Source organism: Pholcus phalangioides, unplaced genomic scaffold, assembly GCF_987345545.1.
Source record: "Pholcus phalangioides strain wild (caught in Gottingen) unplaced genomic scaffold, Ppha-v1.0 ptg000010l_1, whole genome shotgun sequence".
Lineage (NCBI taxonomy): Eukaryota > Metazoa > Arthropoda > Arachnida > Araneae > Pholcidae > Pholcus > Pholcus phalangioides.
The window spans coordinates 12688945-12704943 of record NW_028301603.1 but is presented as its reverse complement, the minus strand read 5'-3'; the positions used below and the strand labels follow the sequence as shown (position 1 = coordinate 12704943).

The 15999-nt window shown below is 35.8% G+C and overlaps 2 protein-coding genes across 2 annotated transcripts in view; one reads left to right on the top strand and one right to left on the bottom strand.

The window, feature by feature from the left end:
• Positions 1 to 5036, top strand: part of LOC149080943 (condensin-2 complex subunit G2-like) — a 60098-nt gene extending 55062 nt beyond the window's left edge. The window contains exons 27-28 of the mRNA XM_089237636.1: positions 2961 to 3057; positions 4805 to 5036. Of these exons, the coding sequence (XP_089093762.1) occupies positions 2961 to 3057; positions 4805 to 4871 (164 nt within the window). The 3' untranslated portion in view covers positions 4872 to 5036. The remainder of the gene's footprint in view (positions 1 to 2960; positions 3058 to 4804) is intronic.
• A 2045-nt stretch (positions 5037 to 7081) lies between these two features.
• Positions 7082 to 14099, bottom strand: Coa7 (Cytochrome c oxidase assembly factor 7). The gene is made up of 3 exons (XM_089237637.1): positions 13929 to 14099; positions 7850 to 7990; positions 7082 to 7702 (listed from the first exon to the last, which is right to left on the bottom strand). Exons 1-3 carry the CDS (start codon positions 14026 to 14028, stop codon positions 7263 to 7265), a joined length of 681 nt encoding a protein of 226 aa, XP_089093763.1. The 5' UTR covers positions 14029 to 14099; the 3' UTR covers positions 7082 to 7262.
• Positions 14100 to 15999: the final 1900 nt, after the last annotated feature.

Below are 15999 nucleotides of genomic sequence, written 5' to 3'. Positions count from 1 at the left end.
GCTCATCACCAGGGAGTGATTGATTGAGTGAATATGTGAGTGACCAAGTGAGTTGGTGAATGAGCTAGCAAAAAAATGAGTGAATAGGTGAGTTACCAACTGATTGAGTGAATAAATACATGAGTGGGTATACAGCAGAGTGAGTTACTGACTGATTGAGCAATTGAGTGCATGACCATGTGAGTGAATAAATACATGAGTGGTTGTGTAGGAGAGTGAGTGAGTAACCATGTGAGTGACAGTATGAATTACCGATTGAATGGGTGACTGACTCGCTTACTCACTAACTCTTTGACCTACTTGATCAATCACTCACCTGCTCATTCACTCACTTTGTTGATAAATTGTTTGTCTGTGAATTTTCCCAGCAGTGAATTGTAGTGGTGGTGAATTGTTTGTGAATTTTCCAGCAGTGACAATGAGTTTTCTACACGCAATCACAAGAATGTTGCACACGATCACAAGATAGATGAGACATTTATTAGAAACTTAATTATTTCTTAGTGTATATAAAGAGACAGGGAGATAGATATCTTGCCACAAGAATGGAGAACGATCAAGTGAAAACCATATTTTGGCATATGTAAGAAGCCTGAGACAGTGTCTTAAGTCTTACAACTGATAAAGAGACTATCCAAAGGACAGAACATGTGTATTTCTATGGAGCTCTTCACAAGAATATTGGCAACAAAATACCCTACTCTACAGAGTAGCTGGCAACATTGCGTGGTACTCAAACATGACTCTTGAGATATTTCCTTCGGTCAAGGTTGTACGAGAGATGCTCTACGCTGAATTTTGTAACAAGATAAACACAGTTATACAGTATTTCATATATAACTTGCATTTTTTCTACAGAAATGTTCTCTGATGCAATCCTAACCCCAAATCCCTCTCAAATAGAATGTGTGTAATGCAGATATAGGTCACGTGCATGTGGGACCATATGGGACAACCTTGTACCCTCCAAAATATATAAACACAGTTATACAGGGTAAGTCGAAATGAATGCAGAGATTTCAAAGCTTTACTATGCAAAATATAATTAACGTATTTATTCAAAGGATACATACATGTAGAGGTATTATAATAAAGTTTTGAATGTAGTCCTCACAAATGTTCAATATGTGCTCCTCTTGTTACACGTCATACATCAATTCTTGCCAAACCTTGTGTAACATGTCTGTATCAATGCTGGCGATAGCAGCTGTGATACAGGCTTTCAAATCAGTCATGGTCGTTGAACCTGGAGGCACATATACGCAATCCTTAAGCAAAGCCCCCACACAAAAAATCTCACGGGTGAGATCTGGGTATCGTGGTGGCCAAGGTAACAGTGCTTTGTCTAGGGCAGATACGTGACCAATCCACCGCTGTGGTAATGTGCTACTGAGGTGATTCCACACTCCAGTCAGAAAATGTGGTGGTGCACCATCCTTTTTTTTTTTTTTTCTTCAAACCGAGCACAACTCAGGTCTATCACCATAAGCAATTTACTACCTAGTGAGTTGTGCCGAAATTGTAAGTGTGTGTACCTAACAGTCTGAGTGCGTATCTAGTGTTGTGTATGATTTTTCAGTGCTGCCATCTATATCTCAGGAGTGATGTGAGTGATGTGTAGTAACTGAATATTTGTACTGTTTGTAGGCCTGTTGCTGTCTGTGGCGAGACTTTTTAACGGGGCGATCGGCTCGCATTTGCGCCTCAAAGTTGAAAAGAAAACCAACTTCAGCCGACCACCACTGTAGCGACGGTGGGGCTCGAACCCGGGTCCCCGCGATGCGAGTCTGTCACTATGCCCACTCGACCACTGTTGCAGAATAAAGCTAAGCAGGTCATCTTGTAGCTGTGGCAGAAGCTATAATTGGAGCATATCGAGATACACAATTCTGTCACGGTGGCCGTATAACAAAAGGAGCTCATATTGAACATTTGTGAGGACTGCATTCAAATCTTGATTATAATACCTCTACATGTATGTATCTTGGATTAAATACATTAATTACATTTTGTGTAGTAAAGCTTTAAAATCCTGGAATTCATTTTGACTTACACTGTATTTTTTCTTCTCCATATGGTAGCAGCTAGAGGCGCAGACATGATGAAATATTGGGTGGGATGCCAAAAGTTGCTGGCCATCTTATATATATGGGGTTCAAGCATGTATGCAGGAGAGAGAAGGTGCTTTTTTTTTTCAGAAATTATTAGGGAAGCGCAGCCCTTGTACAAAATTTATTGGTGGAAGTTATAGTATATTTTGAGGTAGTTATAGTTCTATAAGATAAAGCGCTTCATCTTATAGAACTATAACTCCCTCAAAATATTGGATATTTACAACATAAATTTCACTTACCTTAATTAAAGATTATTAGCAGTCACTCATCGAGCTGACAGGTAATCAACTCTGATTTATTAATTCCAGTTGTCTCTTTCATAATTTCGTAGAATGCAAAGCATCTGATTAATTCCTGTCTGCCATAATGACTAGTGTACAATGAATGTTGTTCTCAATGTAGAGAATATACCCATAATTTTCTCCTCTATTTATCCTCTCTCTCTCTCTCTTTCTTCTTTTTTTTTTTTTCAAATCTCAAGTTGAGACTACTTGAGTTTGATTAGAGTATCCCCATATGAGGAGGCCCAAATAAAAACCTAAATCAGGTCATATGGATACTAAATCCTCTGGTACCCAGGCAACATCAGTATACACATGTAAGGGAGGTTTTATGCTTCTGGTATCCCTTGGAAATATGTAATAGGTTTGCATACCCTTTAAAATGTATGAGGCTTTCTTACATCCCCCCCCCCCCCCAGACAGATACACTGACAAGCATTAACTCTTATTGTGCCGAAGTATATGTATCCATGAAAAAAGAGAAGGAAAAATTCTCAAGACAGTATTTTCATGGTACGAGTTACTACAACATTTGCATTATATGTATATACATTTTTTTTACCAGATACAATTAAGAAGCAAGGCCGAGATGTAAGACAAGCTGTTTTGGACTTTGAAAATATTTTGAAAGATCTTAAGTCTGAAGCATCACCACCAGAAGAGTACGTATAATATTTTTTTCCCCAGTAATGTTTTCTGATAAGAAAAAAAAATTCATTGTTACTATTGTGTATATTGATATAATAGGTATTATGATCTTGAAATCATTCATCATAAAAAAATACAGTCAAACCTCTGTATCTCAAAATTGATGGGGCTCACAAAAATTTTTGAAACAGATATTTTCTGTAAGAAAGGAAAAATATATATGCTAAAAATTTTGATTGACAAAAACTATAATACTAAATTTTTCTGTTGTCACGCAATTAATGTTCTATTACACTACATGCAAATACACTAAAATGTATTCAAATTTTTTTTTATTCACCTTTTATTTATATATCTTATTTATATTATATTGCATATCTTAGATTGACGCATATTTACCTTAGTTTATTGTGTGTGATGCTAATTATTGATGCTTAGTTTAACTTAGATCGATGCTTATTTTTTGCTCTTCGAGTCAGCATCATCTATACTACCATTTTACTGCATATATAATTATCATATTGCCATAGAGCAATTCACCACCAATCGAGTTGGGTCAGAAATAAAGGTACCATCGATATCAGTGGTCGCCTCTGGTTCTGTAGGGGGAAGAGTCTATGTTCTTCTTCAGGATTGGACTTGACGGTAATGTTCATTTGGTTGTAGACAAGCATCTTACCAATGCACCACTCAGGCTACTACTTCACCAAACACCAACTCTGGCCATATCGCTATATTGCAATTTACTGCCATTAGTGAGATGGGTTGGAAGTGAAGGCGCTGTCTATCGGTGGTCGCCTCGAGTTCATTAGGGAAAATATATCTATATCCTCCCTTGGGTTCGAACCCGGCACCCAGACAACAACCTTCACGATGGTAGACGAGTATCTTACCACCATGCCACTCGGGCCACCACTCAGGCTGTCATCTATACTAGCAAGATCTATAAATAATTTGGGCCCTATCTTCTCAATTAGCTTCTGAAAATGACCAGCATTTTTACAGTGTGTTCAGCTTTTCTTTTCATTCCTCTGGATCATCTTCATCACCCAGAGTCGGTCGTACATTCAACAATAATTTCAGCAATTCAAGTGTTTTTGGTGATTCCAGTGTTTTTATAATTCTTGTCCGGAATGTTAAATTTCATCTTCAGCATTGTTCTTAGAGTCGTTTAAGTGAACCACCAGATCTGATCCATTGCTGTGGCATCGCAATCCTTGGCCTCTGTCTGTGACCAAACCCATTTATTTTGCTCAATGTTCATCCCAATATGCTTATCAGTTTTGCTCACCTATGCTATGAGCATAAGTGGATATAGAGAAAGAGAGAGGCTCTTTGAACAGAATGGAAAGGTGCCACCTATGCCACAACACTGAAGTGAACTCTCCCCACCCCCGTCAATTATAGTTGTCATTTATTATTGACAAGATCCATCATAACAATTGGCTGTAATACTATCTTGAATAATCCTTTTTTATCAGTTTCTTTCACCTCCGAAAAAAGCCATATTTGCACAAAAGAAAAATTTTTTTAATATCGTGGCTTGGCCTTCAAGATAGAGTTTTTCGAAAAGTGCTTAGAGAGAGAGGTAAAATGCATTGATTTAACACATTAACTGCAGGGATTTTCATTATTTTTTTTTTAGATTTTTTTTTTTTCCCCTGCATCTTGCATGCAGAAAATATAACTTTTCCCATTATAATTTAAATGATGAATCATATATTAATATTGTTTTTTTTTGTTTTGTTTTTACTCTTTCAGAATTTTAATAAGTTTCTCGATGTCTCGAATCGAAGCGACGCTCTCTCTTTTGAGACAAAAAAAATAAATAGGAAACAATTCCCCGAGCCATGTCGAACAGTTTTTTTGTAATATAGAAATTGAACAATGAAATTTTTATGTAAAAAATCATATAGTCATCATAGCCGAACGTGTATTTTTATGTATAAATTTTTTGTTTTTTCTAATTTTGCAGTAAATTTGTCATTTTATTTGTTGATTTGGTACATAATATACAGTTTATGGTGGCGTTTCTTAAATTTTTTTTTTGTCTTTAGTTCTTTATTGAATTCAAAACTATTCTGTATTACGAGCTTTTGAATAAAAAGTTAATGCAGAACATTTTTTTTGGCATGGTACAGGTTTCGCTCCTTTTTTTTTTTCCTTTCTAGAAAATAAGGAAATTCAAAAGAACTTTGACCATTTTTGAACTCTTTGTTTAATGTTGGAGGAGATGCTGATGTGTTAAGCGCCTTTTAACCATTGTGTGTTGATTTCCATCCTCACTTATTTTTATAATGCAAAGTAAGAGCGAATACACTTCTTTTGGCTATTGGTTGTTTGCCATTTGTAAATCTGATTGGTTATGAATAGCCGTATTCATGTTTTTTAATGCGACTTTTTTTTTCGAAATGCTTTAGATAATGTAAAATTCAAATTCTGTCCTTATACATATACCATATACGGTTTAGAAAAAATTGGAAGGGGGATTACCCATCCTCAGTTAAACAGTATTTGCAATGGAACCTATGGTCGCAATCCTGCACATTTAGTACCGCTGCCTGACATGTTTTCCTAATGCCAGATATCCTGGATGGTGGATCTATGACATGACCTCCTCACTTACCGGACCTAATCCCACTGGACTTCTTGAGGGGACACGTGAAAGCATTGCTGTATGAGCCACCTGTAGAGTCTGCTGAAAATCTTGTCATTGAAAGAATCTATGTTGCAACGGACAAGATGATTATGACACCAATAGTCTACGTCTGACAGTTTTTCATTCAACGATTCAAATTATGTAACAACACCCTTTGAGGTCACTTTTAGCATCTCCTTTGAGTCTTTCGCTGATCTGCACGTGGATTGCATAACTTATGATTTATCATTAATCGATAAACAGTGGATTCTATGGAGGGAAAAAAACTCAACATTACAAATATGTGCAATACAAAATATTCTTATTTATAGTCATAAATTATAAGTTGGAAAAATAATTTTAAGCATTGATTTCAATGAAGAACAAAAATTCAAGCAAAGATCGTCATATGGTCACTGTATGCAATCCCCAAAAAAATCTCAATTTTTTTCTTATTACAGTAAAACTTTGATTAACCGTCACCATCCGGACCAGGCTGGTGATGGATAACAGAAATCTCTTAATACATATGTACAGTGATGTGATTTCACTGCAGGTTTGGGACAAAAATGAAAATACCCTTTGACAGTCATTGCATCATCAGATGAAAGCAAGCCTTCAATAAAAGCTGTAACGTCGCTTTTCATATTTCAATTAAGCCTGGTCCATAGGCTGGAAAAGTGGAGTTGTATTCGCTTGGGAAAGAGGCATGTTATTTTGTGATCATGACTTTTGGTTAGCCAAGAGGGGTGTGTCGGGGCATTGTCCATTAACAGCAGTGCTTTCTGCCTTAACTTCTTTTCGGCCATGTGAGTTCTAACTTGAGGCACAAAAACTCTGTAGAACCATTCTAAAAATATTTTTGGTCCATCCAAGCACTTTTTTGAGCATAATAGTTCACAGGCAATGCGTTCATATTCAAATTTTTAAAAGCACATGATTTTTTTGGATTTACCAATTACAAGTGGGTGCAATGTATGATTGCTGGTGCCATTTACACAGACCATAGCAGTGACCCAACCTTCTTGGACCTTAAAATCTGGGACTGTTTATTCCATATTTTTTTTAGACTGGCGGATAAACGAGTGACGGTTAATCGAAGTTTTACTGTGTATTTGTATGACTTGTTTTCTTCTGCAGTGAAATATTTTGCTACGTGACAAACTAGATTTTTCCAATCTGGGAATCGGCATCTATGTGAATAAGAAAAGATTCTTGACGTATAAGCCTCTCGTAATAACAAACATGTTTTGCGATAGAACAAACCTTGGAATTTATGTACATAAATATTTCCTGGAAAAAAAACAGTCATTTTTGTGTGACATAAAATGTTTCACATGCTATAAATTTTGATTAAACAATTTCAATGTAAAGTGAGGAAACAGCATCCCGATAAAAAGTAGTTGAGCAGAAGAGTTTGTTATTATAGCGAGATTCTAATGATAACAATTTTCTCATACAACTCAATAAATAGGAATGTACTCAATAGCTAATAACGCTGTCTAGTCAGGAGACTAGAAATAATTTTTATATTATCACATAGAATATTTCCTACATAACAACAATTATGAGCGATGTTTTTCATGTGTATTGTTCAAAATCAATGACTTTGCCTTTCATTTCCTTTTTCATAGTTTTCGCTTTATTCTTATACTCGAGCGATAGTTTTTCGTTTTTCTCGACGCCTTCACCTTTTTTGTACATAGTGCTCAAATTGGCACAGGCATAGATGTTTCCTAAATCGCAAGCTTTCATGGAGTACTCGAAAGCTTTTGCCATGTCCTTTTCTACACCCTCTGCTCCGGAAATGTACACCCCACTCGCAAAAAAACATCCCATCTGGTTTTTGGCATCGCAAGCTTTCCTCAAATAACCCAAACCTTCTGCTGGATTGCCTTCTATTTTCACCTCGTCTTTCTTTGTCGTCAGCATCAATCCACTGTGGAGACACGATGCGGAATGGTCCAACTTGCAACCCTTTTTAAAATATTCGAAAGCTTTTTGAGTACTTTCGATGCATCCTGCAAGTAAAGGAAAGTAATGATAAAATCAATATAACGCATGGAATTTGAAACACTTTTGCAGTGGTATATACTCGATAGCTGATTAGTCACAATTATTAGGGTTGATCATTACTGTCCTCGTCTCATACAAAATCCCCCGCTTACCTCTTCCTAGAACACTGAATGATGCATACTTGAAACAACTCTGAGCGTATTTGTAATCATCGCACGTGGATTGATACAGCCTTGCAGCTTTTTTGAAATCAAGTTTCGCTGACTCAAAGAATTGTCCGAGCAGGTGACATCCTGGAATGAAATTTATATTAGTCAAGTGAAATTAATTGCATTAAGCACCAATTTCTCATTAAAAATGATCAATTATTTAATATATTCCAGCAATTTTTCAAACGCAGGAATTTAGTTTTTCCTATTTCCAAATACGGTTAAACTCGGTTATGATGATCTCAGTTGTAACGGTACTTCACCTATAATGGTAATAGTTGGACCATATTTCTTTGAGAAAAATATAGTAAATGGGATCTCTCTCGTAAATAATAATCTGTAAATATACTGGACATATCGCCAGTTGTCATCAAAAAAATTGTCGGAATTAAGCACAATTAAAATTTTAAAAAAATTGTAGACAATTTGCGAGATGAATATTTATAATTTTTGCCATACAAAGGTTTTTAACAGCTGGCTGATGCGAAGATATATTTTTGGAAAGAGAAAATTCAACTGCCCCTGCAGGGAATCGAACCCACATCCTTTCACTTTCCAGGTGAACGTCCTAGACTACAGAGGCGACGAATATCTCAATCTTTCCTTCGAGCTTTTTCCAAAAACATATCTTCACATCAGCCAGCTGTTAAAAACCTTTGTATGGATAGCAGAGAGTGACGTCATCCTCAGATATTACTGATATTACAAAAACGCTGTGAATTTATGACTTCATTACAAATTCAAATAAGTGTCCTTTGAAAATGGAACAAATGTATAAGAAAAATTACAGGAATGACGGGACACAAGTGTGGTCTGTCATGTCAAATTATTTCGGAAAGGGTGAGAAACACTGCCATAAAGAATAATGATTCTTGCTTATGATGTCGATGAAAAGCAACCACCTCTGATATAATGAAAATTTTTCATCACCTTTATGTCCATTTCAATGACGGTTCTCCAAGAAGTTCCCGAGATTAGAATTGAATACATCCACTAAATGTTTATCAGTTGTTCTATTTATACCTGAAGTTGAAAAAAGATTTATTGAATGTTTGACGTCCCAACTCGCTAATTGACATGCCTACTATATGAAACATCTCCGTATTTTGCCTTTCCCGATTATATTTTTATAAAAATTTCCTGTATTTTTCAACGCAAAGCTTGTTTTAATTCCCAAACTTTATTATAATCAGGAACAAAGGTAATTTGCATAATTTCTAAATTATGTTATAATCAATATGACTATATAAATATTCATCTCGTCTCACATATTTGCTGTTTCATTATTTTCCCCAGCGAAATACATTTTAGTAGACTTGCTTCTCACCAAGGGTTATTTATAAACAATATTTGGTAATTTTGTTGTATTTGGCAAATATGTTTGGTGAAAATCTGCAATGTCCTGTATTTTTCTCTATCAAATTGGTTACTCCTAATCATAAAGGAATAAAAACTTTATGCAAAGTATTTGATTGCCTCTGACAGGACTGGACGAATCGCAAAAAAATCTAGGTACCAGAGAAAAATGTTTAGGTGCCAAAAAAGTTTTTGTCCGAAAAAAAAGGTCCAAAAATAATGCTGCGTTTGACTTTTTCAGGGATTTTGACCCTCTTTCGTGTTGGCAGATATGCTGCTAAAAATTCTGAACATTTTGTGCTGCTCCCAGTTTGCAATTTCGTAACTCCACAAAGAAAATTTTAGGTGGCCATTGCTTTTTGTCATCATGGCAACCTGGCACTTGTGACCTCTGATTATATTTTTCATCAAAACAAAAGGTCTTGAAAACATCAACCTTGGTGGTAATGACATTATAACGAAAACTTTTGTGGATTCTTCTATGTCGTTTATAACAGAGTTCAACTTTTTTCTTTCAAACTGAGCTCAACTCAGGTCTATCACCATGGGCAATTTACTACCTAGTGAGTTGTGATGGAAATGTCAGTGTGTATACCTAACAGTCTCAGTGCATATCTAGTGTTCTGATTTTTTCAGGGCTGCCATCTGTGTTTCAGATGTCACATGAGTGAAGTGTGATGATTGAATATTTGTATCCTTTTTTTCTAGACCTGTTGCTCTCTATGGCGAGACTTTTTAACAAACAGAGTTTGACTGTACAAAGTTGTTGTTTTTTTACATAGAGTGGTTCCACTGTCCCGAAGCTGAATTTTTTGCATTGTTCTGCAACAAGCCTTCGGCCAACAGGGAATGTTCTACAGTAAAAAATTATCATAATAGCATTTTCTACACTTTTCTTAAAATTCTTCCAGATTGTGTCACAGATTTCGGCATATTTTGTTTTGGGGTTCCACTGTACATACAATCAATGCTCAGTATAGTGACCGATCCATTATAATGACTTTCTTTTAAGTACTCACACTTTCCCGAAGTGTGAGTGGGTATAACAGTCTGAGCGGGTATCTAGTGTTGTGTGTCTGATTTTTTTTTCAGTGCTGCCATCTATATTTCAGAAGTGAGTAAAATGTAAGGATAGAATATATTTGTACTATTGTAAACCTGCTACTATCCATGGCGAGACTTTTTAATGGAGAGTCGGTTCGCATCTGTACCTCGAAGTTGAGAACTACAGAAAACAAACTTCAGGTGACCACCACCATTATAATCTAGTACAGGATACTCACAGTAGTGACCTTTGTTACGGGAGAATTTGGGATAAAATTTGCTTGTTAATGACGGGAAGCACAATGGGATGTCTGATAAATATCTGTATGACTGTTGCATGACTGATCCGTCCATGGATGGGTTTATCGGAATGGTTGCCAAGTCTCCCGAATTCAAACTGTGATTGCAAAACATTCCTTTATTTTGGAAGAAAAAAATCATTTCCAAAAGTGTTTACCTGAAAAAAAAAACCATTGCTTCTGTTTTTCATCCTTGAAATGGCGTCACAACGTAATGTAAATTGTCACCATTGTGTCAAATCACAAAAAAATACTTCATTTTATTAGGGGGGGGGGGATTCTCCACCCAATCGGTGAGATTTATTTATTCAATATTGCTTGGCCGAGGCCTATACAAGGGAATGGGGTGATGAAGTTTGACAGAGACAATTGATGTTACAAAGGAAATCAGAAACTTTTGTGCAATTAATAATGTTTGATGGGAGGTAGTTCCCGTATGTTATTGTTCGAGGAAAGAAACTAAATTTGAAACAATCTGTGGATGCAAAGATGGGTGTCAACTTTTAAGAATGGTTAATCCTTTTTGAAAAGTGTGAAGCTGGAGTTAGAATATTTGAGGTGTCGATATGAAAATGACCATGAAGAATTTTGAAAAGATAATCGAGAGATATATCTATGAGTAAAAAGCAGTTGCATGTTGAGTTGGCGCTTCAGTTCAGTGACGGAGGCAAGGCATGACCAACAATTAAGAATGAAGCAGGCGGATTTATTTTGAATAGATTCTAATTTGTCTATGTTTGAGAGAGTACAGGGATTACCAGATTTCACAGGCATATGAGAATACAGGAAGGGGTGTATGTTTTGAAGCAAAGATGTCTGAGGTGAAGGTTTTGAGGTTCCGACAAAGAAAAAACAGTTTTTGGGGACACTTATGAAAGACGTAATCAACATGGAGATTCCAACGGAGGTCAGTAGAAATAATTACACCCAGATATTTATAATTAGAAACTTCAGTGATTATAGAGTTATTGATAGTGTAAGAAAAATCGAAGGGAAGTCTTTTGCAAGTAATTTTCATAAAGACTGTTTTTGAAGAATTGAGGGATATTTATTTTGACCGTATGTCTCATAGCTATTAGTTTTGTAGGCATGATTTGATTTGAGCATAGTAATGAGAGATAATTTAACCAACTGGTTAGTGACTTGGTGCTAATCAATGGCTTGCATAATCTCATGTTTTCGCAAAGAGGGAAAATTCCATAGCTAAACTTTGGAAAATGAAAATTCATGAGGTTTTTGCGAAGGATCCAAAAATTCCATACAAAAATAATTATAAAAAAGACAAAAAACAATACAGGGACTTTTCATTAATTAAAGTGAAATTGTAGAGATTTTTTCCCTTTGCAGAAATGTGACGTCATGCAAGCCATCGCTGATCAGCGCCAAGTTGCCAATCATCATCAACCAGTAGATTAAATTACCTACTCTCACACCAACAAAAAAAAAATCACCATCTGGGCCGAAATGGCCCATATAGTTAAAGCAGATGCAATCCATCTCATTCACTTTGAATGTTGAAAGGCCAAATTAAGGCTAGCTGTTTGATGTGTGTTGTCTTTTCTCCCGAAATTTTTTTTTTGTGTGTGTGATTTGACGAAATTGTGACATTTCAGGCATAAGAAAAAAAAACTTCTTTAAGAATAGCTTTTTTCCCAAAAGCAGGTACTTTTTACAATTGCAGTTGACATCCAAGAGATATAAAAAAATTTCTGGAGTCCGGGAGACAGAGTCCAAAGTCAAGAGACTTGACAGCTTCCTACATCACTTTTTTAAGCAATCCCTTTTCTATTTTTGTACATATTTAGATCCATGCGAAAACATCCCTAATTCTCATTCCCTATGTTAGCGATTGGATGAAACGTTTTCTGCGCTAATGCATTGTTGAACTATGTGTCACTTCACTTCCATCACGCGTTGTTGCAGGATATTCTGCTCACAGTAGCGTGACTGATTTTTTAAATTCTTGACGGTGTTAAATAGCTTCTGTTGGGCCGAGGCTTAGTAACTTCAAACTCTTCTGAATTTATTTTTCTAGTGATTTTAATTTCTTATTGTCATGATTCTTTTCAAAATTTGGTAGTATGAGTTTACCGCCCATTCAATTCCATGTAGTCTTATTTCAATTTATTATGTGCATTTTGGATTATTTGACGTGTGTGCGCCTTAAGGATTATTCCGATTTCTATAGAGTTATTGCTGTGCGGTAGAAGATGGAAAAAAAAGGTGAGCTGTGAAAAAAAAACCTTTTTATTTCCCTTTTGCAAGGTTACATTAGACTCAGCACTTCTTTGCACCAAGCAGTGCCAAGAAGGGTGCTTATACTGCTTTTTCACCGAAAAGAAAGACGACAATAAGAAAAAAGGAAGGGGGAAAAAAGTTGCTCACTCATCTAGTGAGGGATTTTACTAGTGTGTGTAATTGAAACTCGCTGGACTAGTTGGAACCAGTTCACTTGTTGAACACAATTGTTGTTGAACTTGTCTCATTTCGCTTGGATTGCACAGTGGTGCTGTTGCTGTATATTCTGCTTTTGTCGAATTTCAGCACTGATTTTATTCCCATTATAATTTGTGTTTAACTGCTTCTGTTTGGTTGAGGTTTAGCAACTTCAAACACTGGAATTTATTTTTTCGATGATTTTAATTTTGCATTTTTTATTTTTTAAATTCAGAAGTAACGGCATACCTTCCATTGAATTTTGAGTGGAATAGTCTAATTTATAACATGGATTATTACAAATTGGATTGAAATGAACGTATTGCGATAAAAATTATCAAAATTATGGTCAAATTGGATTGTATTAAAGCATGTGTGTGCTGTAAGGATTTTTTCCCGATTTTTCACTTGGATTATTGCTGTGTCATGGAGGGAGAAGGATAAAAAACAGGTGAGCAATAAAAAAAGACTCTTTCATTTCCCTACGTTATGCATTAGGGTTGCAACCCGAAGTCTTTGCACCCATTACGGGTAGTTAAACTTCATTTTCACCCTCTTTTGGTCACTCACTGACCAATGGTCCCTTGCTCTTTCTCTTTAGATCACTTATATGCTTTTTTCCATTCACGAGCTTGCAAATTCTCTGGGTCACTCACTTAGTCCAGCGCTGTCTAGGCAGAGGCAGATGTATGGTGGGTTATACAAATTTTGCTGCCCTTCTCCCATCTCAAATTTTCCGCCCTAGGGCTATAGCCCACTGAGCTCCTCTTTCTCTGTGAGTACGCAACCGCCCGCTCATGAAGTCATTTTTTATTGGATCCCCAGGGAGTAACATTATATTGAAGTCTAACTGTACACGCACATTGAGTAAAATTAAAATGTTCAACCTTCGGCATTCTTCTCGTGTAGGCAAGCGAATCTGTACTCAGTTCCTAAATTCTCCAAGTACTTCCTAAACTCTTCAGTATCCTCATACTTGACAGCCATAACAGTTCAAAATATGATTTATTTGCCCTATGAAAAGCTATATCAGTTGTAAATATAGACGGCTTGAGCCGTTATATTCTTGAAACCTTGGACTTTAGCAAAGATCAAGACTACATGGCCTTTTAAATCAAACTGACCATATATCATCCGAAAAAATTCAAGACATCACTAATTGTTACCCACAGAGATTGATTATATCAATCCATCCAATAAAACGAGTCAAATAGAACGTCCAATTTTCCTTTTCAGCTCATAAAGAGACAACCAAAACAAACGGAAATAGGAGTTTTTGCTGTTTGATCTGATCTACTGTATATATCTTTGCTGTCATCTCTTTTCAATATTAGTAATGACTCATCTAGTGATGACGCAATTCGGCTCAAGGGGGTGAAATTTTCCATTTGGTTCAGTTCCTTACAAGCAAAGTTCACGAACTGAACTGGATGATAAATTCGGTTCTTTTTCTCAAAACGCAGGAAGACCTCGAAAACAAATAACCAAGAAGCAGACAACAAGTGAAACGGAAGATCTGTTGATCCATACGGGTGGTCCTGCCATCTAGTAAAAAAATACCAAACTACTTAGGTGGTGACGATGTACTTTGGATCAAGAATGAAAACATTTTCATTCAGTTTAGTTCTTTAGAGGCCTTTCACACGGAGCGGACGCGGGTCCGGAAGAAGTTTTAACAATTGGAATATATTGCGTCTTTCAGACGAGCCGAAATATCTCCGCACTTAGGAAATGTTCATGCGGGTCCGGACGTCGTCCGCATGTGTCAAAACCCAAGTGCGGGCTCCGCATCCGCACATAGAAGTTTTGACAATAGGTTTATTCGGGGCTATTCACACGATGCGGATGCAGAGCGAATTCGTCCGCATCTTTGGCTACTTTTTAAAGTTGATTTTACAGGGATTTTTTTAATTATTTTGCCATAAATACCCTTAAAAACACCATATGAAGGTCCCTGTTCATCAATATGATGTACCCACATACGTCTATCCCTTTGTTTCCTTGTGAGATTGAGATATAGCAACTTTAACTGCCTTTTGTCCATACTTTACAATTTTATACAACAAAACCTGCCAACAACGGTCACTACTAACGGGACCAAAATTATAAGCCGTTCTGTAATTCATTATGAATATTTAATTGACTACATACTTTAATAACTTTCAAATTTAATTTAAAAACTTTTTTTTTCTTTTTAAATATTTGAAATTATTTAAAAAATATAAATATTTGAAATTATTTTAAATATTTATTATTTTTTTTTAATTTTTAATTTTTTTTAAATTTTTAATCTTTTAATTTTTTTAAATTTAAAAAAATATACTTTTATTAAACAATGTTATCACTCAGTTATTGTTCACTCAGGGCCGGATTAAGACGTTTGAAGGCCCTAAGCACTTGAATATTTTTGGTGGTTCCCCTGATACCTACAAGTATATTTTACTCGATATTCAGTCTATAAACTGAAAAAAATGAAATTTTATATTTCAGAGGTGACTAATCTACGGATCGGATTTCACTATAAAAGGTTTATGAAAGTTATTTTATAAAACTTGAAAAAAGCAACCAATAAATTTATCGATTGCATTCGAGCAAATGCAACCGATTAGCTTATTCGTTGCATTTTTAAAAGAATTATTATATAATTTTTATAGTTCAATCTGGGCTTAAGGCCGGGATCACACTATAAAGTTTTATAGAAGATCTTATAAAAAAGTTTAAAAACTCAACCAATAGGCGCATCGGTTGCATTCAAGCAAATGCAACCGGTGATCTTATGGGTTGAATTTTTCATGTTTTATCAAAGAGCTTTTACAAAACTTTTATTGTGTAATTCCGGCCTAAGGCTGGTATTACCCTATAAAACTTTGATTAAAATTTCTTTTATAAAACTTGAAAAATTTAACCAATAAACACATCTGTTACACTCGAGCGAACGTAACTGATCCACCTATTGGT

Excerpts from the sequence above, each read along its gene's own strand:
- Coa7 (XM_089237637.1), bottom strand. The coding sequence starts at position 14,028 with ATGGCTGTCAAGTATGAGGATACTGAAGAGTTTAGGAAGTACTTGGAG. Across the intron at positions 7,991-13,928 it reads ACACGAGAAGAATGCCGAAG|GATGTCACCTGCTCGGACAA; the intron begins GTTGAACATTTT and ends ATTTCATTCCAG. Across the intron at positions 7,703-7,849 it reads ATTCAGTGTTCTAGGAAGAG|GATGCATCGAAAGTACTCAA; the intron begins GTAAGCGGGGGA and ends CTTTACTTGCAG.